The sequence below is a fragment of the Girardinichthys multiradiatus genome, chromosome 18 (assembly GCF_021462225.1).
Source record: "Girardinichthys multiradiatus isolate DD_20200921_A chromosome 18, DD_fGirMul_XY1, whole genome shotgun sequence".
NCBI classification, from domain to species: Eukaryota; Metazoa; Chordata; class Actinopteri; order Cyprinodontiformes; family Goodeidae; genus Girardinichthys; species Girardinichthys multiradiatus.
In genome coordinates, this window is record NC_061810.1 from 48,665,891 (window position 1) to 48,693,584 (window position 27,694).

Genomic DNA, 27,694 nt, shown 5'->3' on the forward strand with positions numbered 1-27,694 from the left:
AATTCTTCAAGATACTTCTCCATCACTTGTGGCACCAAGGCTTGATTCCACTTTTCCATGACCCCCCGGCCGCTTCCCTCTGGGCTGGAATCAGCTCCACTTCATGCTGATCATCATTGATTGAAGACATTGTCTGCAAAGAGCCTAACCTCCTGTCAATGATTGCACCTTGAAATCCTGTCCATTAACAGGACAACCAGGATCAGTGATGATAATCCACTCCAGAAATGCATCAAGGAAGTGGACAGGGTTCTTGGTTTGGTGGCCTGTAAAGAGACCCCAGCTCTTCAGACTCCAATAATTTTTCTGTTGTTTATTGGGATTTAGGACCACCTGCCTATGTGCGAATGTCCAGGAAGGACTCTGCTTTCTCTGGTCTTATATCAACCAGGTCCGTGTCAAGAAGAACAGATGTGTGCATCAATCTGGAGAAATCCTAAGCTGAATATAGGATTCCTCTAGAACCTCTGACCACAGCCCCTTTTTCTAAGCATTTCAGACACACACCTTCTCCGTTTTAGATGTATGAATGAGTGTGTGCGTGGTTGTTTGTGTTTTGCCCTGCGATGGACTGGCGACCTGTCCAGGGTGTACCCTGCCTCTCGCCCATAGACTGCTGGAGATAGGCACCAGCTTCCCCGCGACCCAATATGGAATAAGTGGTAGAAAATGACTGACTGACATGTTTTATACACTAATGGGAATAAAGTAATGTTAGAACATGATGTGGGTAATTTCAGCCGTTGGTTATATTACATGATGTAGTTTAATGAATTAGCATCAGGTCCATTTCTATACCTTTAGGCCAAATCTCCGGTATGTCTGATTACCCGTCCAGCCCGGTATAAAACATTATAGACATAAATGCATAAAACAAACAATCAGCTACATAATTACAATTACATACTTATAGAATAGAAACATAAAAACACACAAAGTGGTAGAAAATGACTGACTGACCTTCTACATCTGGTTATCCCTCAGCATGAGACTCATCAGGTAGCAACATAGGGCTCTGTGTTAGAATCTGCTGTCACAAAGGACTCATACTGCCACCTTCCTCACTCCTGATCCATTAAATTTCTTCGTGTACCATGAATATGTACAAAAAAATTTATTAATTTGTTTCTGCAGATTGAAAACTACCATAAAAATAATTCAAACGTGCAAAACAGAGAAGCTTCAGTTTTAATGTTGGTTGTCATTACAGTCTGCTTACAATAACTTCACAGGAATATTGTTTGACCTTGTTTTCTCGTTAGACACATTTAGACATCCTGGACAAATATTATAAATTCAAAGATGCTCCCGTAATTCCCTGATGTTTATTTGGAAGCATGCACTAAACATGTGCATGTCTGTAAAGACATGCCGTTAATGAACTGAACTTATATAGCGCCTTTCCAGTCATACTGACCATTCAAAGTGCTTTACACGAGAGTCAGCAGAGAGGAGAACAAGAAGGAGATGGAAGTGATCTGCAGAGATGGATGAAAACGTGACCTGATAGAGATGGTAAACAGAAAGTGAATGAATGAAGGCAGCAGGTTCAGATGGGAGAGACGAGTAATGGTGTTGGTGAAGGGATGATGGGAGGATACAGGCAGAAAGATAAGTGGAGGGATGGAGAAAAGGAGTGATGCAATTGAAATGAGAAGCACTTTTATTTAAGGAGCGAGTGATTAAAAAAGGAGAGGGCAACAGAGATGGAGAAGTGCTTGGAGAAGGAGCTGCTTTGCATCTTTCTCATGCTGAGCTGACCTGACTGAACAAATTAAATCTGTTCTTGCGGTAGCAGCGCTCCTTGGACAGCCAGCATCTCTCTGCATCTGCATTCAGCAGCTACACCCGTCAGAAAGTCATCTCAGCAATCAGCGTGTTAATGGAGAGAAATGCACGCTGTTTGCTTATAGCGCTGTAAACAATTGATGGAGGACTGATTAGCATTTTTCTTGGAATTTCTCACATTTTCCAGGCATGGATCCAAACCAACCGTCACCAAGAACCAGGAATTACAGGATAACTGTCCTGTTTACAACAAAATACAACAACGCACTGAACCGATTTTATGTTTAGACTGATATTATATCAGTCTAAACTGTCCCTGTTTCAGCTCAGTTAGATTACTGAAATCAGTTCTGTTTACTAAACGCTCCTCATTCAGCTTCTCTTCCAGGATAATGAAACAAAAAATCATTTCTGTCTGTTTTCACTCTCTTCAAACTCAGAGGTTTGGAAATATTTTCTCAGTATTTAGTAGAATTACCTTTTAAACCATATTTAAAATATTTGTTTTTACCAAATGTTAAAAAGTCAAATAATCTTAGTGTTTGTAAACTTAGAAAGTTAGAGAGAGTAATCAGAATCAGAATCAGAATCAGAAAAGCTTTATTGCCAAGTACGTTTTTGGACATACAAGGAATTTGTTTTGGCGTAGTCGGTGCAATACAATACAAATTAAACAGTATAAACATATCTACAATATAATATAAATATAAGTGCACAGTTTTAAGTGAGTGAGAGTAAATATAGAGCAGTATAAGATGCAAGAGAAATACAACAGTGCAGGTGATCAGTGTGCAAGTAAAGCAGGAGTCCAAGCTGAGCGTTAATGTAACGCATAGAGTTACAGGTTACAGGTGTCCTGTCAGCAAAAAAAGGGGGTGTGTGGGGGAAAGGGAGAGTGTCAGGGTGGTTTCCGGGCTTTGTTAACCAGGCTGGTGGCAGATGGGAAAAAACTGTTCTTGTGGCGTGAGGTTTTGGTCCGGATGGACCGCAGCCTCCTGCCAGAGGGGAGAGTCTCAAAGAGTCTGTGACCGGGGTGGGAGGGATCAGCCAGAATCTTCCCGGCCCGCTTCAGGGTCCTGGAGGTGTACAGTTCCTGGAGCGACAGTAGACTGCAGCCAATCACCTTCTCAGCAGACCGAATGACACGCTGCAGCCTGCCCTTATCCTTGGCTGTAGCAGCGGCGTACCAGATGGTGATGGAGGAGGTGAGGATGGACTCAATGATGGCTGTGTAGAAGTGCACCATCATAGTCTTTGGCAGGTTGAATTTCTTCAGCTGCCGCAGGAAGAACATCCTCTGCTGGGCTTTCTTGATGAGGGAGCTGATGTTTGGCTCCCACTTGAGATCCTGGGAGATGATGGTTCCCAGGAAGCGGAAAGATTCCACAGTGTCAATTGTGGAGTCACAGAGGGTGATGGGGGCAGGTGGGGCTGGGTTCTGCCTGAAGTTCACAACCATCTCCACTGTCTTTAGAGCGTTGAGCTCAAGGTTGTTCTGGCTGCACCAGTCCAACAGATGGTCCACCTCCCATCTGTATGCGGACTCGTCACCATCAGAGATGAGTCCGATCAGGGTGGTGTCGTCCGCAAACTTCAGAAGCTTGACAGACTGGTGACTGGAGGTGCAGCTGTTTGTGTACAGGGAGAAGAGCAGAGGAGAGAGAACACAGCCTTGGGGGGAACCGGTGCTGATGGTCAGGGAGTCAGAGACGTGCTTCCCCAGCCTCACGCGCTGCTTCCTGTCAGACAGGAAGTCAGTGATCCACCTGCAGGTGGAGTCGGGCACACTCAGCTGGGAGAGCTTCTCCTGTAGCAGAACTGGGACGATGGTGTTGAAGGCAGAGCTGAAATCCACAAACAGGATCCTGGCATAGGTTCCTGTGGAGTCCAGGTGCTGGAGGATGAAGTGAAGGGCTAGGTTGACTGCATCATCTACAGACCTGTTGGTTCTGTAGGCAAACTGCAGGGGGTCCAGGAGGGGGTTGGTGATGTCTTTTAGGTGTGAGAGCACAAGGCGCTCAAAGGACTTCATCACCACAGAGGTCAGGGCGACGGGTCTGAAGTCATTAAGCCCTGTGGTCCTTGGCTTCTTGGGAACAGGGACGATGGTGGAGGACTTGAAGCAGGCTGGCACATGACATGTCTCCAGTGAGGTGTTAAAAATGTCTGTGAAGACTGGAGACAGCTGATCAGCGCAGTGCTTCAGGCTGGCTGGTGAGACAGAATCCGGACCAGCAGCTTTCCGGGGGTTCTGTCTCCTGAAGAGTTTGTTGACGTCCCTCTCCTGGATGGAAAGAGCCGTCCTCGGCGTGGGTAGGGGGCTGGTGGGGGGGAACTTCAGGGTGGGGGTTGGAGGTGCCAAGGCCCCTCTTGAGGTTGGGGAGGTGGGGGTGGTGGATTGTGGCTGCAGCTGTTGGGGGGCGTCGTGGGAGATGGTTGCAGGACTGTCCCTTTGTCTTTCAAAGCGGCAGTAGAACTCGTTCAGGTCGTTGGCGAGGCGTCGGTCGTTGATGGAGTGGGGGGCTTTCGGCTTGTAGTTGGTGATTTGCTTGAGCCCTTTCCAGACAGACGCAGAGTCGTTGGCTGAGAACTGGTTTTGGAGCTTCTCAGAGTACAGTCGTTTGGCCTCTTTCACTGCCTTGCCAAACTTGTACTTAGCCTCTCTGTATATCACTTTGTCCCCACTCCTGAAGGCCTTTTCCTTATCCAGTCTTAACCTTCTGAGTTTAGCTGTGAACCAGGGTTTGTCGTTGTTGTAACTCACCCTGGTGCATGATGGTACACAGCTGTCCTCACAGAAGCTGATGTAGGAAGTCACAGCCTCTATGTACTCGTCCAGACTGTTGGTAGTAGTCCTGAACACATCCCAGTCTGTACAGCCTAAACACGCCTGGAGATTCTCCACAGCCTCACTGCTCCACTTCCTTGACGTCCTCACAACAGGTTTGCAGAGCTTAAGTTTCTGCCTGTATGCAGGAATCAGGTGGACCATGATGTGGTCGGATTGGCCCAGTGCAGCACGTGGGACGGCGTCTCTGATGGTGGTGTAACAGTGATCCAGAATGTTGTCCTCTCTGGTCGGACATTTTATAAACTGTCTGTATTTGGGGAGTTCGTGGGTGAGATTACCTTTGTTAAAGTCACCAGCGACGATTACTAAAAAATGTGAATAAAATTATCTCTAATTTTTCTGCCATTGGGGAATCCTAACCCAGCAGACAGGTTAGGGAGGAAGTTCTGGTTCAGGTTAAAGCAGGGTTCGCTTCTACAATAATATCTCAAGGTCTGAACATCTCCCAGAGTTCCGTTCAATCCATCATCTAAACATGGAGAGAGGTGGGGCAACTGCAGACCTACCAAGACATGGAGGTCCACTTAAACTGAAAGGCTTGGCAAGGTAAGCATTTATCAAAGAAGCAGCCAAGAGGCCGATGGTAACTCTGGAGGAGCTGCAGAGATCCACAGCTCAGGTTGGAGGACATGAATAAATCTGGCCTTTATGGAAGAGTGCCAAGAAGAAAGCCAGAAGAAGTCCTGTTTGCAGCTTGTCACAAGAAATGAAGGAAACACAGCAAATATGTGGAGGAAGATGATCTGATCAGTGGAGACCAAAACTGGCACTGCACACATCCACCATGATGGATGTTCACAGATGTTCTCCATCCAATCTGACTGAGTCTGAGTTATTTTAAAAAGGAGGATGGGCCAAAGATTCAGCCTGTAAATGTTCAAAGCTGGTGGAGACGAACCCCAAACGACTTTTTAGTATTTTAGTTTTGAAACAATTTAAAAACAAGCTGTTATTTTTCCTCCACTTCACAATCAACTGCCTTGTGTTGGTTTGTTACAACAAAATCCGGATAAAATACACCCATGCCCCAACATGGCTGCTGGGAGGATCTAGTTTCCTGTTTTTGTTCTAATCTGATGATCATTCAGGGCTTAAATGTGGTTGGGTGAGATGTGAATGTAATGCACTTCAGATTTACTACAAGCTCCACCTAGTAATTATTCTGGCTGAACTCCTCAGAAAAAGGTCTAATTTTTTTTGTTTTATTGACAACTTAGTGAATTCCAGTCACCCCTCATTATTTCCTGAATGCTCACGGGCCCATCTTGTTCTCTGCAGGGTTGGGGGTTCTCACACTCATTTCCACCTAAACGATCTCCTTCTGCTGCATTTCTTCTATCTCTCTCTCAGATGTAGCCTTAGAGCCTTTCTGAGCCACTTGGTTGGATCCATGCTGACTTCCTGCTCAGTATTCTGTGCAGCAGTTTGAATGTTTCAGCGCTGTAAATAAGAGCTTGTTTCTTCCTGCTGTTATTTGCCATCGACCTGCCTCCAGTCGCTCGCCGTTTGCCGATGAGGAACTGTTCAGAGAGCGTTAGAGTGATTTTCTTTGCACATGTCATTCCTTCATGTGTGTGTGTGCTTTCTTTTTGTCCTTGTATGAATTTATTCTGGATCCTGCTGAGCCAAACTCAGAAATCGAATGGAGGGAAATCAGTGGCAGCATATTCCTTTACTGTGTTTGCAGGGAAAGTTCAACATTTATAGGCCTGGAAAAATCAATGAAATTTATGAAGTGCGACATACATAATTTGTGCTCTCCTTAGAGTGCAGTAAGTTTAATTGGTCCTGTTTATTGGTACTTGTAGGACGTCTGAGTCAGCAGACAATAACAGCAAACTCTGCCTCACCTCACATTTCTTCTCTTTGTCAGCCTGTCGACTGAAGCATTTCATGGGAAACCTTTTGACTGCAAAGTTCTTATAGAAAATCATAAATAATGATGAGGTGTAGGAAAGTTTCTGGAGGCATTAAAATGTCGTCATATCTCCAGGTGTGTTAGTCGGAGCAGGACTGAATATCTTCTTGAAATCTAATGCAGCAGCGGTGCATGAAAAGCTGCTCCTCATTTCTAAAGCAGATCATTCAGGTCTGGTGTCCTCATTTCACCCTGATACATACATTCATGAGCTGAAATCAACTCATGCACCACCTTAACACTAACTGCTAATATTGGTTTTAGTGGATGTTGATTGGTGACAGTACCATTGACACTATAGGAAACCACATATACAGATAAATTGATTGTGACATGACTTTCTAACAGTGTAAAGACGTTTTCTCATATTGTCCCAAAACTACTATACGTTCTGTGTGTTTCATTGAGATTTAAAGTGACAAATCAAAACAAACTGATGCACAACTGTGAGGTAGAAAGAAAATGAAAGTTGGTCGAGCGTGCGACCCATTCATGGAGGCCGGTGCTGCATGTCTTCCCCCTCTCTCACCTCACTTCCTGTCTGCCTACTTTTGAAAAAAACAAAAAAATAAAGGAAACAAAAAATCTTTAAAAAGGTATGGATGTAAGAAGTACTATTGTAGTATACTAAACACAGAAACATAATGAAGGGATAGTGGGGAATATAAAACAGCATGATAGAAATGATAAAGGAGGAGTAACTGTTTTAAATTATTTTCTGAAACGTTCAGATAAAAAGCAAATTATAGATAAATTCAGTGAGTTCTTGGTAAATGTTGACCCAAACCTTGCAGCAAATATCCCTGAAACAAAGGTCGATTATAAAAGTAGTAAAGATGAGGATGTTAACAGCACTTTTATTTCCACATTAGAAAAAGAAGAAATATCGTCTGCTGTCAAAGCCTGTTAAAACAAGGGATCAAGTGATTTTTTAGACATAGATATGAGATTAGTTAAATCTATAATTCATGTTGTGATTGAGTCATTCACATACATGTTTCTTTTTTCTACTGGAGGATTTCCTGAAAATCTAAAAGGAGCAAAGGTTATGCTGTGTTATAAAAATGGTGACAAACGTATTTTCTCTAACTACAGACCAGTGTTTTTACTTCAGTTTATCAATAAATACTATATTTATGTAATAATCAGTTTGAGTTTTATACAAATCATTCTGCATCTATGGCCTTAACGGATATGATTGAAGAAACATCTGCTGCAACTGACAAGAGACATTATTTAGTTAATATCTTTGTTGATCGTGACAAAATGTGAAATTGTTCAGGTGGCACCAATATTTGGACAACAGATGGAAAAGCAGCAGAAAGCTGTTAGTGTGAACATCACTAAATGTGGTAGTAAGGGCAAAGGTCTGTCCATGTGTGGGAGTCACTGCTCAGCCTGCTGTAAAACTGGATGTTAAATTAAAAACAGACATACTGTAGAAAAGACTCAGTTTAACCCATCACCAACAGTGTTTAATAGCACTTAGCATGATTTGTCCAGTTAGCAGGGCTAGCTTTGAGAGCAGTCTCTGCTTAAATCCCAGCTCCTAATTATATGGAGCCCAAACCCAACGTAAAACCCGCCCACCTCAATAAAGACCAGCCTCAACCTCACTTGAGCCTCGTGTGAAAGCTTAAAACTGTAACACACATAACAAACAGTAACACGCCACCGTGTTCTTTTAAATGATGATGTTGTGCTCAGATTTCTGTATAAAAAGCTTTAGAGTCATCCTCTGGGACAGGGGCAAGCCAGGCTTTTAGTTCCGGATCAGCATCCCGTTCCTTTCTGGATATTTCTTTATATTTTCCCCCTTCAGCATGACGCTGTCTCTCAACGCCAAGTCAAAGCTCAACAGTAAAGGCCTTCACAGTGACACTTGATTAACCAATCACTGATCAATGATTTTAAAATAAAGGGACTAATGATCTGAGTGCAAGGGAACATGTTTTTGAAATGTGTGAGTTTTTCTTTTTCCGCCACACAATGACAAATATTTTGATAGAATATTTCAAGGAAAACTTTCTAAGAATCTGCCAAATGCTGTGAAAAGCAGCCCAGAGTTGAGCAACACGCCCAAAGGTATATTTTCCAGGCCACCATGTTCAAAAACGCCCAACTGGGTGGAAATGCACCCACTCTGGCAACACTGCTCCCCAGCCACCCCCACCCTGGAAAACCAGTGGGAATTGCTGATAGCTGTGCTAACTACCAGGCTAACTAGTATTGGTATCTTTCAACCCTTTATGAAATCTGGTAATTCATTCTTATAATGAAAAATATACAGTGATGTATTTGAGGACAATATTTAAAGAGTATAAGAACAGTTTGTGTGGGTCAGCCTGACTGTAATTGATCATCAAGCAAACTTTGGGTCGGTTCCGGATCTAGTGTTTTCTGACCATGTGTTGATTTCTTTGCTGATTTTTTTCTTTATTTCTGTTCAAAGGTAGACGGACAGCCATGGATGTCCTCTCCTCGCTGCTCTGCCCTCTTCTCGTCCTCCTGTCCTGCCTCCCTCCCTGCCTCTCTGACATGCTCTGTCCAAAGCGTTGCACCTGCCAAAACCTGCTGCCATCCTACACGGTGCTCTGCGCCAAGACGGGCCTGCTCTTCGTCCCACCGAACATCGACCGGCAGACGGCCGAGCTCAGGCTGATGGACAACTTCATCACCACACTGAGGCACCGGGACTTTGCCAACATGACCAGCCTGGTGAGTTCTGTGAACACGTCTGCATTCAGGCACCAGTGGAAGCAGTTTGGTCCAACTGTTCTGTGGGGTTGGTTCCTGTCCTGTTCTGCCGTCAGTAATTATGTGCTGGTTGAAAACAAGCCTTTGGCTAACCAGGGATAAATGGGGCTGAACACAGGTCTGCACTGACCAGAACCTTAACAAGCTTGGCCTGGTTAGTTACATTTAAATCCAGTCTGTGTGATTGGATTAGACCTTTTGGCTACAGACGAAACTTACAATCGTCTGTTCTCGTCTCCCATCTGTATAAACTGTTTATTGGCAGCCTTTGTTCAAAATAGAAAAGAACTACAGCACCAGAACCATCATTAGAACCTTTTGTTGGCCCGACACATAACCCAGTTTGTTCCTTTTGATCTGCTCTATAGATTGGCATAGTATAAGTAATGTGACCTTAAGCATTCAATAGAAACCAAAATGGTGGCGGTGGAGTACTGTAGTTTAAACTGACAGTCCACCACAGGAAACTGAGCTCGGACTTCCTGTCTTGTTGAACCGCAGCTTGGTTTAGATCTTCCTCTGCTGAAGATCCACCATTGATCATCAGTAATGAATCCCAGATACCACAGTTGTGTCACATCGTTGAAAAAAGCTAATAATTCAAATCAGGTCTTATTATCCACAGCAAATTTCATCTAAAGACAAACACTTTTAAGTTTTACACGGAAAATCACAGTCGGTTTAAATTCAGTTTAATAAAATCCCGTTATAAAGAATGATTCTGATCCAGTTAAATCCTGGTTATCCAGTGTGGTCAAATTGGTTTTACAGAGCCAGTTGCTAAAAGGTTTTGTATCTAAGCCTAACGATTGGCTGGAGTCGCTGACTTTTCTGCATGCCCAGTAAGCATCTGGCAACAGTGGAGAGGAACAATTTTAACAAAAAGAAACCTGCAACAGAACCATAACCGGGCTTAGTACAGCCAAAAGCTGGGGCCGGGCCCATGGAGACCAGCAACCATTCAAAACAGTTTTGTTTTAGTTTTGTTTTTGATTTGTCTAAGTTAAAACACTGAGCTTCAACGTGAATAAAATTGCCAGAATAACAAAATATTATTGTGTTCCTGCGGATTATTGGGATGTCCCCGTTACAGAGGTTAATTAGGCTCCACTCACAACTTTTTATTTTAATGTTGTCAGGCAACATCAAAAAGTCCTGCTGTAAATCTCATGTTTAACTCCTGTTTTTCAGCAGATGCAGGTGCAGATCCAAGATCAGCTGATTGTAAAGCGTTCAAAAAACAAATCGTTGTTATTAATAAATTAATAAATGAAAGAGTTGATATTAGGACCTGTGTTTGCAGGGATATGGCGTTAAATCATGACTGTGATCCTCAGAATAAAGCAGCCGGAGGATCAAATGTTTACAGGGATATTGATCCAGTGATGTGGCTCTGAGGTTCTAACACCTGTTCTGGTTAGGTACTGGAACTGCTCTGTAGAACAGACACAGAAACCATTCAGCAGCAGTGAGCCAGGAGTACTTTCTATGGGAAAGAGAAGCAGACTGGTGGACCTCATTGTGAGTCCAGTCTATTACATTTACATCTACACTTTGACCGAACCAAATCTGTTTATTGCAGTGATCCAGTACAGGCAGTCAAGTTGAAGGTCATCAGCATTTATTCAAAGGATGACTTCAGGGCAAAAAGAGAAATCTCTGCTGAGCTCTGGTTGCTCCCAATAAAAATAAATAAATTAAAAATTAAAAATGACTTCATTAATGCAGCCATATTAAAGCTTTACAGCCTGTTTATTTAACTCATCATTTTACAGACAGAAAACAGAAATTCAGAAGATTATGTGAAAATGTTTGCAGCGTCTCCGCTTAAATCAAAGGAAAAGTGTTTCTTATATAATGTGAACCTGGATCCTTCCTTCTTATCTCTGTGACCACCCTTCAACTGAAGGTCTCTGATCCCGGATCCCAGAATTCACAAATGATGCCCACAGTAATGGAGGTCTGGAAACTTCAGCTCAGAAATAAAATCCTCCTCACCATCAGATGTTTCCTCTGCAGGAGGATCACAGCAGCAGATCTGATGTTTGTTCTCTCTCAGGGAATCATGGGACATTAGTTTCATCTTCAGCAGTAACAGGTGTCCCACCATCATGTGGCAGCTGGTTGACCTTCTCCTTGGTGTTAACATGTTTCTGCTTCTTCACAATCGTTTCGTGAGCAGCAGCAGGAAAACTCTTATGAACCCGATTTAATAGAAAAAATGTGTTGCATGGAAGAGATTTTACCGAACGATATGTAATTCTGGAAGAGATATTTTAACATAAACCTGGATATGTATCCTGGATTTTTACTACTGCCTTTAATGTTTTACTTTTCTTTCCTATAGAAAGTACTCCTGGATCAGTGTTTCTGTGTTCTTGGTGTGTCTCTCCTCTGTTCTCTCAAACCCCCAGTCGGTCGTGGAAAATCGCCGCTCACACTGAGCCTGGTTCTGGTTCTGTTGAAGGTTTCTTTCTATTAAAAGGGAGTTTTCCTCTCCATTGATTGTCGTTATATAAATAAACTGAATTGAACTGAAATGAATTATCTCTACAGTTTTCTCTGTGAACTCTATTGTCTGTGAAGGGCTGACCCAAACAGCACCGGTCTGAAACATGGTGTAAAATCACCTCCTTCATGGTTAATCAACAAACCTTCTGCCCTCATGAGGCACATTTATTTAATATTATTTCATCCTTTGTAGGGGGACATTGTCCTGTCCTCTGTTGCTCCTCTTGGTTAAAAACCATCTGCTTACCTGCATGGGCTCATGGTACAGAAATTGTAGAAAAGAACCAGAAAATTCAACATTGTAGTCAAGTTATTAAATATTGTTTGCCACCATCAATGCTGAAGCTGAATTCACTGAACAGTACCATCTGACTAAATATGTCCATAATCTCTCCATATGGTCCAAATGTGTCGCTGTGGTCGGTAGCTGAAGATGTCCTCCTGTGTTTCAGTGTTTGGTGCAGCTTTAATTAAACAGTCCAGTTCCACGCAGCCTCCTTGGTCCATATATATCATCAAGCACCAGAACCTCCTGAACCAAGTTGAATCCAAGCCTGTGAGCTGAGTTCATCCTTTCCAGTTGCTGAAAATGGCTGACGAATCCAGGGCTGGTAAGGACAAAGCCCCATGGACTGCAGATGATTGGCCGATCAAACCGAATTTATGTTGCTATTCGGTTTAAGGCTGAAGGAAGACGAGGCTGAAGGAAGGCAGAGGAGGAAACACAACACCCCCAAGCAGAAAAACTCTGCCTAGTAACAGCAGACAAAAGTTGCTGATTGGCTTTTTTTTCCCAAATAAAAACTCTCCTTAAAGGTCAGATAAAAATCTGCATCTTTTAAAGAACCTGGTGAAGGCTGCAGACCAGAATGGGTTGCTTCATGGATAAAGTTTCCTGTTGAATTCTAACTAAAGTCTTAATGTTGTTGATCTCCAGCATAACATTGATCTTCTGGGTAAATCTTGTGTTTCTTTATGTCCAGATCCACCTGACCCTGAGCCGTAACACCATCAGTCAGATCAGGCCGTACACCTTCGCTGACCTGCAGGACCTCCACGCCCTCCACCTGGACGCCAACCGCCTCACCGTCCTGGACGACTCGCACTTCCAGGGCCTGGTGAACCTGAGGCACCTGATTCTGGCCAACAACCAGCTGCACAGTATATCAGTCGGGGCGTTCCAGGTACAATCACACTCAGCAGGAGGTCCGGCACCTCCGCTGCCCCCTACTATACTAAGAACTGCAGATTGCAAGAACAAATGGTGCTCAGTGTGAGGAAGCAAAGTCCAATTTCTCCCTTTCTAATGAGAAATGGAGAAATTGGAGCATATTTAAGTGAGATAAATAGAAGTGTGAAGTTACCCTCAGGCCTTCATTAGTTCCAAATTATAATGTTTCACTTTAAATTGTCTGTGTTAGGACAATTCAAGCACTGATTTGCCAGTCTGAAAAATAAAGAGCAGATAGATGTGAGGATTATCAATAAAAACGCTTAGAAATCGCTGCTGCTGCTGCCAGCTCCACTTGCAACTCTCACTCAACAAAGTCAAAACTTTCTCATTCTCACCGAAGTTCAGTTCTGCCAACAAGTGTTATGAATCCTCCAACTTTACAGTCAGACAGACTCTGCCAACAAGTTATTGAAAGTCATTAAAAGCGGATCCAAGTAGCAGTGGTGCTGCAGGTCAAGTGCTTTCTGGTTCCAACACAACCGGCCAGCCCAGCTTGATGTCTCTTTAATAACCGAAAAAGCAGAGACCGCACCTCCTGCTTTCATACAAGCTGTTCTTTTTGGACTTGTTCTGGCCTCTGGACCAGCCCTCAGACCTCCACCACACAAACAGGAACCTAAACTCAATTAATGATGAGACGTCATCAAACTCAAGCATGAACTTTAGTCTTCATCTGCCACCAGCTGCACAGTCATTTCCCTTCAGTCGTTATTCAGAACCGTCCGTCCGTCCGTCTGTCTGTCTGTCCGTCCATCCATCCACCCATGACGCTCACAGAGATAACAGGTCTTCACCTCCGGCTCCTAGTGGCGTCTCTAACTGTAATCCTGAAGCACAAAGGATAAACCTCTATGGCAAAATGAGGCACGTTTTTACCATAAAACTGGGTCTCTGCTGTTCACCACACAGGTCAAACACAGAACCAGCATGTCTACTAAAAGCACAGATCTCACAGATTCCAGTTTTGTCACAATCCACCCAGGATTTACTCAACCGACAGCAATTTAATTTCTGACTCAATCAAATAAAGGCATGTTATTTCGAGCCCAAACTTCATGAAACATCTTGGGGCTTAAGAGGTAAAACCTGGTTCTCTTTCCAGCTTATCCAGCATCCTGTTCCATCCAGCCAGCATTCCAGGGAAAACTGTCCCTGTTTGTGCTTCCGGCTGCCTGTCTGTTACACCGATCATTAAAACAGCTCTAACAGCAGCGGCTTTTTATGATCAGGCCTCTGGTGGAAATCAGGCCAGTCAGGACTTGTTTTCTGCTCTTCATTCACGCTTCCACAGCTTTTAGACTTTCTTTTGTTGCTCATAATTACGTTCAAAAATCAAGGAAGTGGCAGTTATTGTGATGAAAATGGAGGAATTATAAAATTCTAAGAGTGTTCTAATTGTGTGCATTATGAGAATAATTACAGCCCTGACACGTCCATGTTGGCAGATCAACAAGCAGCCTCTGTTTTCCGTCATGATGTTTACTGTGCAGTGATTATGTGAATTACATGGAGACGATTAGAGAAAACAACGCGCTTTGATTGGACACCATTGATCAGGATAATTTAACACCTCTTAGGCTCTCAGCATTTTTCTCCTTTCCTCATATTATCTCTCCACTGAACCCAGAATATGGGCCCATTTACCACAAGAGAAATATTCAGTGTTTCAGTCAGTTTTTTGTTTTTTTTTTCTCTTCTGAATTCTGTTATGTTTTACAAATTTTCTCTGCGTGTTTCTCGTTGCCTCTCTTTTCTTCACCTTTTCCCTATTTCTGGGTCATTTTCTTCTTCTCATCATATTTTCCTGCATAATTTAAATTAGATTTTAATTTGTTTCATCAGCCCTCCTCAACAACTAAACCCAAAAGGTGAAAATATTTTTTATAAACTACAGTAGGGTTGCACAGAAACTGGTTTCAGCTTGCCCAGTGAATGCCAGATCAGATATGAATCTGGGAATGGATTACAGTTATGTTTTTAATCCTGTTATTTTTTGCTCTTCTGTGTTTTAAAGGATCATAAAACGTTTCAAGTTGCTTTTTGTATTCAGTCATGGTATCTTTGTCCTATATTAAAATTAGTTTGATGATCTGAAGCATTTAGCTCACTAAATTATTCCTGTTTTGAGAAGCAAAATCAGGAATAAAGGTGCGAGGCGCAGATACTTTCTAACGGCTCTGCAACCATCTTGGGAATCCTGGAAGTCATCTGAGAAGTTTTTATTTTTGATTTTATTTTAACTTCATTACCATCATCACCACCATCATTTGGTAGATTTTGACATGATCATTAGAATGGTCCAGTTTGTTGGAACCTATTTGATGTTAGGAAAGCTACAGATACAGTGTCTCTGCTCTTTAACGTTCTAAACTGTGTTAATCTTCTGTTAGTTAAAGGTGCATGATGTTCACAGTGTGTTATGCTGCCCTGTCTGCAGGACTTTCTGGAGACTCTGGAGGACCTGGATTTGAGTTATAATAACCTGGTAGACATCCCCTGGAAGACCATCGCTCTACTGGTCAGCGTCAATACCTTGAGCCTGGACCATAACCTGATTGAGAGCGTCCCTGAGGGAATCTTCTCTGACCTGCACAAACTGGCCAGGTACGTCTCAGTTTGCAGAGCTTCAGCTGCAAGCTGCATGTCATCAAATCTCATTTCGTCACATGATGCAAACTTTTAACAAACTCTGGTCACGATCATGTCCACTGATACCTACCTAACGTTAGTCGTTAGGCACTTTGGTCTGTCAAGGTAGCTCAGATGCAGGGGACTGAGTTTGCTATGTTGGGGAGATAAAGATGTTAGAAAGGAGGTGTTCCGGTTCTTTTTTGCATCATTTTAAATCAAATGTATCTAAACAGCTACACTGACCTGCATTTCTAAGATATTTGTTAATGTTGGATCATTTTTCTTTCTTCTGCTGTGATTTAATGGCACTTCGGTGGAAAATGTACAATAACTGTATCTCCCATAGTGTTTTATTTATAACGACTGAACAGATGCATCTTCATGGCTCACTGTCATAAATCTGTCTGCAAAGCTTTAACTTCACAATGCTCTTCAAAAACATTGCTTTATCGGGCCACTCTACATACCTTTGTTTTCTTCCTGACTGCCAAACTAAAAAATATGATGAAAAACATTTTTAGCAGCTCAGGGATCAGGAAAGAAATGTAACTTTATTTAATGAAAAACATATATAAACATTAAGTGATTCATTGATGCTGTGATTTTAGTTCAAACCTTTACCAAACAGACCAACAGACTCACTTTTGTCTAACTTTAAAATAGGCACACACACATCTGGATTGAAAGCATGTTACCATAGCAACACTAACACACTTTCAGGTGTTTTCCTCTTATCTCGATAGGATGTCTCATTCCACCACATATTTTCTGTCTTTAGTTTTTAAATGTTGGACCTCTGTAGTACCAATCATCTGTGAAGTCTACTCTCCAAAGCAGAGAGAAATACTTTTACTGCTGTTGTCCAGTTCTGTTTGATGACATAACATTTAATGGTTGCTGCTGCACTCGGCTCTCATTGCTTGCTTGAAGGGGGGGGGGGGGGGAATGTGCTATCACAGAAATCAAAACATGTAGATGTTGTAGTAATAATCTGAGCTAGAAGGATCATATTGAATGTGGAATGGTGACTGAAAATATAGCCCTGAGGAAGCAAAAGCATTCCCAAGATCTGGACCACTTTAGCACAGAACCAAACAATCAAATGCTACACTTAGTTCCAGTAGAACCAAGAGAGAAGCTTTTGATTCATTACTGTTTAGGCATACGCCATCAAAAACCTTAACCAGTCCAGTTTCAGTGCTGTGGTGTATTTGAAAACGGGTTAGGGTTAGGGGTTAGGGGTTAGGGTTAGGGTTGGGGTGAGGGTGAGTGTGAGGGTTAGGGGGTGAGGGTTAACCCTGTTCTGTGTGAGAGTCTGTTTACACAGATTTTCTCTCCGAGGACAAATCCAGTTAAATCTGAGTTATTAGTTCACCAACTTGTTAAACACACATTGATCTGAGTGGCGTCCTGATCTAAGGGACCAGTCCCACCTCCGGCTGGTGAGATGCTTCTAGTAAGTGACCTCCTAATGTTGACTGAGTTCATTTATAAAACTGAAATTTTAATTTGTCTGATGAATAAATTTGAATAACATTCAATGATTTCCCAAAGAGTAGATGAAATCAGAAAATGTTTGGTCAGTTATTATTATTATCATTTTGTGAATAATATTGTGTAATATTTTGTTTGAATTGTACACATAGCTTTACAGTAAATCTATCCTTTCAGAGAATCATTTCATCATTGCTGTTGTTTAGTTGCTAGTTTAGTTCTCAGGTGTTCTTTGTGTCTGTTTTTAACAGCACCAGTGATGTTCCTCCCGTCAGCATGAGAAGTTCTCCAAAAACAATGATGAAACAGATGAATGAGGTCCATTTAACATTAATCACAAGGGAGCTAGAAACAAGTTATTTACCAAGCATATTTTTCACCTTATTAAATGTGAATTGTTTTGTTCCTTTCTTCATTTTTTGAAGTCCAAAAATCCTCCACATGAGCGCTCAATATTTCTGCTTTCCAGTCCAGGAAAGGCTGTAGAGTCTAAATTCACCTTCATGTGACTGAAATTGAAGTTAAAGTGCAGCCAGAAAAGGATACTGAGGGTTTTTCATCACAGAAATTTTCCATTCAGAGACATTTATGGAACCAGATTTCAGATTAATAAGCCAGCAGCAGAAATCTGATTCTTTCAGCTCCGTTTTGATAAAGCCGAGCAGATAAAAAGAACTCAGGTCTGACTGAGGAGAACCATTTACTGCACTCCTCTCTTTATCTCGTTTGATCCTTGGCCTCTCCTTTCCTCTGCTTCCCTCCTTCTCTCTTACCTTCTCACACGGTCTCCCACCTGATTGATTGATTACCCATCTGCTCTCGCCTCCCACTTCATCCTTCGGCACAAAACATCAGCGCCAAAAAACCATAAATATGATTTGGGAGAAATGAGTCACCAGTTCTTTCCTTCCCTCCTCCGTACCCTTTGCTTCTTCCTCTTCTGCACCTTATCTGTCTGGACCTGCCAAGTCACTGACTTTAAAGAAATGTTTCCTTTTTTTCAAATAATTACATCCCCTGGGCTCATATTTATAGCAGCTCTCTGAAACGGGGCGAATGAGATGGTTGAAGAAATTAAACGCTGAAACCTGACTTCAAAGACATTTTTTCTTCCTCAGAAAAGACAAAAAAACACAGAAACCACTTTGAAGATTAGGAGTTCTGAACCCAACTTTACTTTTCCTGTTTCATAATAATAATAATAATCTTTATTGGTCATTGCACATGTACATTACAATGAAATTTGTCCTCTGCATTTAACCCATCCCTTATAGGGAGCAGTGGGCTGCCATTGTGTGGTGCCTGGGGAGCATTCTGGGGCTAAGGGTCTTGCTCAGGGAGCCAGAGTGGTAATCTGTGGGATATGAACCTGGCCTCTTGTGTCCCCTCTGGAACACAAACCTCCTGATCTAACCACTAGGCCACCACACCCCCGTGGTATCTCGGCTGTTCTTACAGGACATTTCTGGGAGCCGGTTCTTAAGTTTTCATGGCTCCTACTTTCAGTATGGATATGGAAGCTAGTGAGGATATCTGTGTTTTTGTTTTCATCAGACTGGACATGACGTCCAACAAGCTGAAGAAAATACCTCCAGACCCGTTGTTCCTGCGGATCCCAGTGTACGCAAAGATGAAGGGTTCTCCTCTCACAGCGCTGGTGTTGAGTTTCGGGGGGAACCCTCTCCACTGTAACTGTGAGCTGGTGTGGCTTCGAAGGGTGACCAGGGAGGACGACTTGGAGACCTGCGCCTCACCCAAGGACCTGGCTGGAAAATACTTTTGGACCATACGAGAGGTTTGTTTAAGTTTAAAATAAAATACAGGTCCTTCTCAAAATATTAGCATATTGTGATAAAGTTCATTATTTTCCATAATGTAATGATGGAAATTTAACATTCATATATTTTAGATTCATTGCACACTAACTGAAATATTTCAGGTCTTTTATTGTCTTAATACGGATGATTGTGGCATACAGCTCATGAAAACCCAAAATTCCTGTCTCACAAAATTAGCATATTTCATCCAACCAATAAAAGAAAAGTGTTTTTAATACAAAAAACGTCAACCTTCAAATAATCATGTACAGTTATGCACTCAATACTTGGTCGGGAATCCTTTTGCAGAAATGACTGCTTCAATGCGGCGTGGCATGGAGGCAATCAGCCTGTGGCACTGCTGAGGTCTTATGGAGGCCCAGGATACTTCGATAGCGGCCTTTAGCTCATCCAGAGTGTTGGGTCTTGAGTCTCTCAACGTTCTCTTCACAATATCCCACAGATTCTCTATGGGGTTCAGGTCAGGAGAGTTGGCAGGCCAATTGAGCACAGTGATACCATGGTCAGTAAACCATTTACCAGTGGTTTTGGCACTTGTGAGCAGGTGCCAGGTCGTGCTGAAAAATGAAATCTTCATCTCCATAAAGCTTTTCAGCAGATGGAAGCATGAAGTGCTCCAAAATCTCCTGATAGCTAGCTGCATTGACCCTGCCCTTGATAAAACACAGTGGACCAACACCAGCAGCTGACACGGCACCCCAGACCATCACTGACTGTGGGTACTTGACACTGGACTTCTGGCATTTGGCATTTCCTTCTCCCCAGTCTTCCTCCAGACTCTGGCACCTTGATTTCCGAATGACATGCAGAATTTGCTTTCATCCGAAAAAAGTACTTTGGACCACTGAGCAACAGTCCAGTGCTGCTTCTCTGTAGCCCAGGTCAGGCGCTTCTGCCGCTGTTTCTGGTTCAAAAGTGGCTTGACCTGGGGAATGCAGCACCTTTAGCCCATTTCCTGCACACGCCTGTGCACGGTGGCTCTGGATGTTTCTACTCCAGACTCAGTCCACTGCTTCTGCAGGTCCCCCAAGGTCTGGAATCGGCCCTTCTCCACAATCTTCCTCAGGGTCCGGTCACCTCTTCTCGTTGTGCAGCGTTTTCTGCCACACTTTTTCCTTCCCACAGACTTCCCACTGAGGTGCCTTGATACAGCACTCTGGGAACAGCCTATTCGTTCAGAAATGTCTTTCTGTGTCTTACCCTCTTGCTTGAGGGTGTCAATAGTGGCCTTCTGGACAGCAGTCAGGTCGGCAGTCTTACCCATGATTGGGGTTTTGAGTGATGAACCAGGCTGGGAGTTTTAAAGGCCTCAGGAATCTTTTGCAGGTGTTTAGAGTTAACTCGTTGATTCAGATGATTAGGTTCATAGCTCGTTTAGAGACCCTTTTAATGATATGCTAACTTTGTGAGATAGGAATTTTGGGTTTTCATGAGCTGTATGCCAAAATCATCCGTATTAAGACAATAAAAGACCTGAAATATTTCAGTTAGTGTGCAATGAATCTAAAATATATGAATGTTAAATTTTCATCATGACATTATGGAAAATAATGAACTTTATCAAAATATGCTAATATTTTGAGAAGGACCTGTACTCTGCAGTGCATCATAACATGAGCTACACCAACATGTGGTACCATCAGGCAGAAGAAAAGTAAGCACACCAAACATTTACCTGTGTATTCTACCATATCATCCATTCATCATCTATACCCGTGCATCCTTGCAGGGTCGTGGGGGGGCTGGTGCCTATCTCCAGCAGTCTTTGGGCAGAGGCGGGGTCTCCGGTCCATCACAGGACACACAGGGCAACCAGCCATGCACACACTCATACCTAAGGGATATTTAGAGAGACCAATTAACCAAACATTGGGAGGAAGTTGGAGTACCCTGAGAGATCCCAAGCATGCACAGGGAGAGCATCCACACTGTATGCAGAAAGAGTCCAGGCCGGGATTTGAACCCAGGACCTTCTTGCTGGAGGGCAACTGGGCTAACAACTGCTCACCGTGCAGCCCCACCATCTCATCACTTACCAAACAAAAAAAGACAAAACTGAAAAGTTTTTGGAAAACGTAAGCACACCCCAAAAACCACTCGATATACACTATATTGCCAAAATTATTTGTCTGTCTTTCTCCACATCTGCAGCCATGGAAGTGATTAGACCACCAGAATTCATTAACCTGGTGCTGAGACCCATTACTTTTTGCAGTGTAGTGCATATCGAATTTGTAAGCCTCTATAATTTGAATAGAGTGTACTTTCATTTGACCAAGACTTTAAAGGTGCTCCCAATAAAAACTAATTACAGTCTCTATCAGCCTCTAGTTTTCTGTGCCATAATGAGCCTTGCTGAAAAGTTATCTTGTAGCTCCCTGGGGATAAATATACATCCTTATTTTGCAAAGACATATCTGTTAGGCAGATGGTTGGTGTCACAGGAGAATAAACCCAGATTAAAGTGTGGAGTGACTCGACGCGCCAAGACTGCACCGCAGTCATAGTAGGTACTGTATTTCTGCCTTGTTTTATTCATAGACAAATTAGACTGTTTGTTATAGAAAGCTCTCCCAGAATCTCACTGACCAAGACTCACAGATCATGAAGTTAGAAACATCTGCTGTATGTCCAAGCATTTTCTTAGGATCTTCCCCAGCTACACAGATACCAGAGACAGCACCGAGCGTGAGTCCAGATCAGATAATCATTGTGATAAGTGGTGAAAGCTGCAGTGCTGCACACTGATTAACATGCGGATAATAAGCATTATTAGTTATATAAATATATATATATATATATATATATAGATAACCAGTGGGTGGTTATAATCTAAATGGGAATATTTATAATATTTATAACAGCATTAATTAAAACATACTATGAAGTGTGTTTCATTGAATATAAAATTACAAGATATATTGAAATATATTTCCACATATTTTACAATACATGAAAAGCAGAAATTCCTTATGTATTATTCAATTTATTGTAATATTCTGAAAAGATATATTATTCCGCATAAACTTTTAAAGACTGGAATATCAGATTCATATACTGACACAAAATATATATGGAAATATATTTTCCTTGTGTTGGGGACTACTTCCTGCTCAGGTCTGGCTCCTAATGTTGGAGGTCATGTTGGGAAAGCAGAGATCTGCTGGTTGGGAGTGGGAGGCGTTCACAGATAATAGACACTAAAAATGATGCTGGGGATCTTAGGGTCTGTGTGCAGATATGCTGAGATAGATGGTATGGTATGTATAGTTCTCAGGACATGGGTCCAAGCTGGCTATGAAAAACCAGAACCTTAATGGAACCAGTTTAGAGCTGGCTCTTGGACCAGTCAAGGTTATGCACGGGAACTGCTTCAGTGGGAAACCTTGTTTAGGCATTCCTAACAAAGCTGTTCCAGTACCTTGAAGGACAGGATCTTAGACAGACACTTTCACTCCAGGATGAAGGTTCTCCAAACCCTGTTAGAAGATGGCTGGACTGCAACAAACCCAACAGAACCTCCTTCAGTGTGAAAGCTTTTAAGGCCTTGGTGTGGTAAATAGATATTTTCTAGAGATGCTCCCACGTACCTCCCTTGCATGCTCTATATGTCAGCTGGAACATCTCATGAAAATCCCACTTTATGCACTAATAACTGAACCAGGCCACCACCTGGACCACTCTTCACATGCGTCAGCATCAGGAAGATACTGAAACATCACACCATGGCAGCAGAGCACCAGCAGAACGCTACCACCATGATGGTGTCAGCTGCCACCCAGGATCCCTGGTAATAAACCACATGCAGATGTTTTGTGAGTTTTCCAAACCCCTCTGAGAACTCTCAAACATGAACAACCCAGAGGAACTTGTTAAGAACCTTAAATCTGGCCTGTGTAACTGATTTTTGTACATCATCTTTTCTATAGCTCTAAAGAAACAATATAATCTTGGCATCCAATCCTTAACCTATGCAGAGATACTCTGCATAGGTTTGATCCTCCAGAAGAACCTGGATCCATCAGACAGTGAGGAAGCCTCTCCTGGGAGAGATGTTTAGCATGTTGTTCCGACACAGTTCTGGGGATGTCTTCAGGCTGTGGTTCTTAAGCACTTATGGACTCATTCAAGCCCCAGGCTGGTTTAGCTTTGATGTGCTGTGTCAGAGCTGTGCTGAGACTCACAGAGATAACAACTAGGTAGAGTTGTTGCAGAAGGTGGTGAAGAGCACTTTGCTTCATCTGCAGACTCTCAAAGCTGACCCCTCTGAGCTGTCAGAGATCAACAGGCAGACATGGAGCTGCTTTCTGGGATAAACATGGGATTATCTGGTATTATCTTAAAGAAGATGGTGTACTGCAAACCTCAGCTTCACTCGGGGTAATTTATGTAGACCTTCCTCAGAGAGGCGCTGTACAATAAGAGGATTAGCCCTGAAAAGGTTGCTCCACAGACGTGTTCAAGTGTTGGTTCTCATTATTACCCACATTTAATAACCACCTTCCTACTGTGAGGTCATGTGAGCTCCCACTTCTTCTGCCCTCCCACCAGACAATTTATTTTCTCTGAAATCAGTGAAAGGTCATTTTTCCTTAAAGAACACCTAAAACGTCCCACGAGGATGTTCAGAATATTTGATCTGGCTTAAAGTTTCTTTGATTTCCTGACAAAATAGTGATTTGTTTTCCCCACGTTTCCTTATCTGAATCCTCTCCTCAGGGTCTAGTCTCAGCTGTTTGTCCTGAGCTTCACAGGGACCTCTGGGAGTAAGATCAAAGACACAACTAAGAGCCAGTAGAGATTTATTTCAAGCTACTGTCCCCAGGTCAGCTATCAGCTCTGCTGGAAACAAGATCTAAGAAGGAGGCAGAAAGGTCTGGAGACATTCAGTGGTAGGAACGATGAGTAAGCCTTGCTGAGCCCTGCTGGACCTCCTGGTGGTGCTTCACCACAGTTTGAGCTGGATTCAATCAGGCTTCAGAACCAGTGGGTGGTTTTAAATAATGCAAAGCCTGAAAAAGTCAAAGATTGTTTTATTCTCAAGTGTGAACAGTTTAGCGCCTCCTGTTGGAAGAAACCATCACTGACATTAATTCAATTCAATTCAGTTTATTTATATAGCGCCAATTCACAACACATGTTGTGTCAAGGTTCTTCACAACAGTCAGGTTCATACATTCCAATTAATTGTAACCATTGAACAGTTCAGTCAGATTCAGTTATTTATTCAAATTGGATAAAAAGTTTTTCTATCTAAGGAAACCCAGCAGATTGCATCCAGTCAGTGACTTGCAGCATTCACTCCTCCTGGATGAGCATGTAGAGACAGTGGACAGTCACTGGTGTTGACTTTGCAGCAATCCCTCATACTGAGCATGCATGTAGCGACAGTGGAGAGGAAAAACTCCCTTTTAACAGGAAGAAACCTCCAGCAGAACCAGAACCAGGCTCAGTGTGAGCGGCCATCTGCCACAACCTACTGGGGGTTTGAGAGAACAGAGCAGAGACACAAAGAGAACAAAGAAGCACTGATCCAGGAGTACTTTCTATGGGAAGGAAAAGTAAATGTTAATGGATGTAGCTCCTTTAGTCGTTTCACCTAGAAAGAAAGAACAGATAAACTTTGATCCAGTTTTCAAGGTTAGAGTCTGAAAGAGAGCACATAGAGTTAGTCACAGTAGAAGCTCAGTCAGTAACCATGTCTAGGAGAGAGAAAGGGTTAAACACTAAAAGACAGGGCCATGTGGATCATCGGTAGAAGGTGAACATTAAGTTGTTGCCAGCAGAAGCTCGGACGATTCCCCTCTCCAGAAAGGTGTCACAGGTAGACACAGAGTCAGGCCAGGTGTAGCTTCTAGGAAGAGAAAAGAGAGAGAATATAAAGTTAAAAACTGAAATAACAGCAACTAATGCAAAATTGGAGAGTAGTGTGAGAATGTAGCAAAGAGGGTGAAAGTGGTCATTATGTCCTCCAGCAGCCTAAGCCTATAGCAGCATAACTACAGAGATAGCTCAAGATAACCTAAGCCACTCTAACTATAAGCTTTATCAAAAAGGAAAGTTTTAAGCCTTAAAAGTAGACAGGGTGTCTGCCTCATGGACTAAAACTGGGAGCTGGTTCCACAGGAGAGGAGCCTGATAACTAAAGGATCTGCCTCCCATTCTACTTCTAGAGACTCTAGGAACCACCAGTAAACCTGCAGTCTGAGAACAAAGTGCTCTGTTAGGAACATATGGACCAATCAGATCTCTGATGTATGATGGAGCTAGATCATTAAGGGCTTTATATGTGAGAAGGAGAATTTTAAATTCTATTCTGGACTTAACAGGGAGCCAATGAAGGGAAGCTAAAATAGGAGAAATATGATCTCTCTTTTTAATTTTCATCAGAACTCTTACTGCAGCATTTTGAATCAGCTGAAGGTTTTTAACTGCATTTTGTGGACATCCTGATAGTAAAGAATTACAATAGTCCAGCCTTGAAGTAACAAATGCATGGACTAGTTTTTCAGCGTCACTCCTGGACAGGATATTTCTAATTTTGGCAATGTTCTGGAGATGAAAGAAGGAAATCCTAGAAACCTGTTTAATATGGGATTTAAATGACATGTCCTGGTCAAAAATAACAAGGTTTTTTACTTTATTATCGGAGGTCAATTTAATGCCATCCAGGTTAAGTGATTGACTAAGCAGTTTCTTTTTTAAAGACTCCGGTCCACAGACGACAACTTCTGTCTTGTCTGACAGAAACATGATTTGCTGTAGTGATTAACTGTAGTGATGTGACTGATGGCTCTTTGCAGGGACCCGAATCTTCAGGATCTGTTTACTTCAAAGAACCATTCAAAAGAACTGTTTTTGAAAATTTACATATTTGGAAGAAGAAGCCATTTTATCCCTAATACAGTGTTAAATATATTACTTTTGGGAAACCTGTCATCTGTGAATGAAATTCACAAAAATCATCTGCATTAATAGTTTTATTTAAAAGGTGCAAAATAGAACCACAAGATGTTCGTGCAAAAAAATATTTCTTTTTGGATATATTTTTATAAAATTAAGAATAAAATATCAAAATATAAATATCAAAACCCCGTGTAGTTCTTTACTAAAAGTGCTGTGTGCTTTAACACCATTTTAGTGCTGTTTGTAATAAAGAAACAAAATAGAGAGCAAAATATTACAAAATAGGAGAGAAAAAAGTGAACTTGAGTTGGTTTGGCAAAAACAAAAATCACCAACTGCACCATTATGATAATTAAGGTGACACACTATGATGAACAACACTTAACTGGAAATATTAACTAAGAAGCAGGAAGTGCACCGTGACCATCCTCTTCCTCACTCCTGCTGGATGCAGCCTGTGTCTGTGTTGCAGCCAGGTCGCTCACAGCGCCACACACAGGTGTCTGCCGCCGTGTCACATGACGCAGACTGAGCAACGAGCGAGCGCTCTGTATGCTTATAACAACCTTTCTTTTCTGTTTCCATATTTTTGTAATCTGAAGTAATAAACATAAAATAATTTAAAAGGAAAATAAATTGAAAAAGGTGAAAATGCAGTGTGCAGAAGGTTAGAAGCAAGCAAAGTAGTAAAAAACAGAGATTCGAGTCCCAGGGTTGAATGAATCGCATCGTTGGTGAGCGTAACCTCCCTATTTTATATGTAATCATTTAATCTCGAGCATCTTCATCCTGCAGGTTTTCCCATATAAAAATACTTTCTCTGTTTGTCTCCTAACAGGAAGAGTTCGTCTGCGAGCCGCCCATGATAACTCGTCACACCTCTAAGATGTTTGTGATGGAGGGTCAGGAGGTCAGCCTCCGCTGTAAATCCATTGGGGATCCCGAGCCGTCCACGCACTGGGTCAGCCCTGATGGAAAACTGATAGGAAACACTTCCAGAACCATCTGCTACGAGAACGGGTCGCTCGACATCCTGAAGGCCTCTGTCAAGGTAGACACTTCAAGGCGTGAACTCAGACGGTGCTTTGATGATGCCTTATTGAATTGTTCTGCAGGTTTTCTTTGTCCTGTGCTGATTCAAACACACACAGAACCAAAGAGTTGCTGTTCTTCAGAATATAAACGGTTAAATATTCTGATCTGATTAAATCAAATAAATTTTACCTGAACTTATTATATCCAAGGTGAAAAAGTGCAGCTTCACAGTGCCTTCACACTCTGCATGGCAACAACACATCTGGGCAGTTGGATGAACTTTGACTGGATTTAGATTTCTGTGGTCCAGGTGATAATGGCTCACAGAGGGTTGATGGGACATCATGACGATGGAAAAGAAAGAAGAATGAGGAAAATACCTTAGTGTGGCCCAAGACCAGGTTCTAGTGCTGTGAAAGACCTCCTGTCTTGTTCCGGTACCAAAGAAAACTCACCCACCAGTCCTCAACGACTACAGACCTGTTAACATTCCACATCATGAAGGTCCTAGAGAGACTCCTGTTGGCCCACCTGAGTAAGCAAACAATAAACCATCAGGACCTCCTTCAGTTTGTTTATCGCTGTGGAGTTGGAGTTGAAGATGCCATCAAACACCTGCTTCAACAAACCCACTGTCATCTGGACAAAGCCAGCAGCACTGTGAGGATCATGTTCTTTGATTTCTCCAGAACATTTAACACAATTCAACCTGATTTGCTTTGTCAGAAACT

The 27,694-nt window shown here is 42.4% G+C and overlaps 1 protein-coding gene across 8 annotated transcripts in view; it reads left to right on the plus strand.

Moving 5' to 3' along the window:
* The window catches only part of si:cabz01090165.1 (uncharacterized protein LOC100333421 homolog), a 387,003-nt gene that overhangs the window by 301,283 nt on the left and 58,026 nt on the right, over positions 1-27,694 (plus strand). For 7 of the 8 annotated variants that reach the window (XM_047391962.1, XM_047391960.1, XM_047391965.1 and 4 more), the window contains 5 exons: positions 9,010-9,275; positions 12,809-13,009; positions 15,497-15,663; positions 18,739-18,979; positions 26,767-26,979. In XM_047391962.1, the coding sequence (XP_047247918.1) occupies positions 9,024-9,275; positions 12,809-13,009; positions 15,497-15,663; positions 18,739-18,979; positions 26,767-26,979 (1,074 nt within the window). In that variant the 5' untranslated portion in view covers positions 9,010-9,023. The remainder of the gene's footprint in view (positions 1-9,009; positions 9,276-12,808; positions 13,010-15,496; positions 15,664-18,738; positions 18,980-26,766; positions 26,980-27,694) is intronic. The other variant, XM_047391963.1, reaches the window with a different exon arrangement.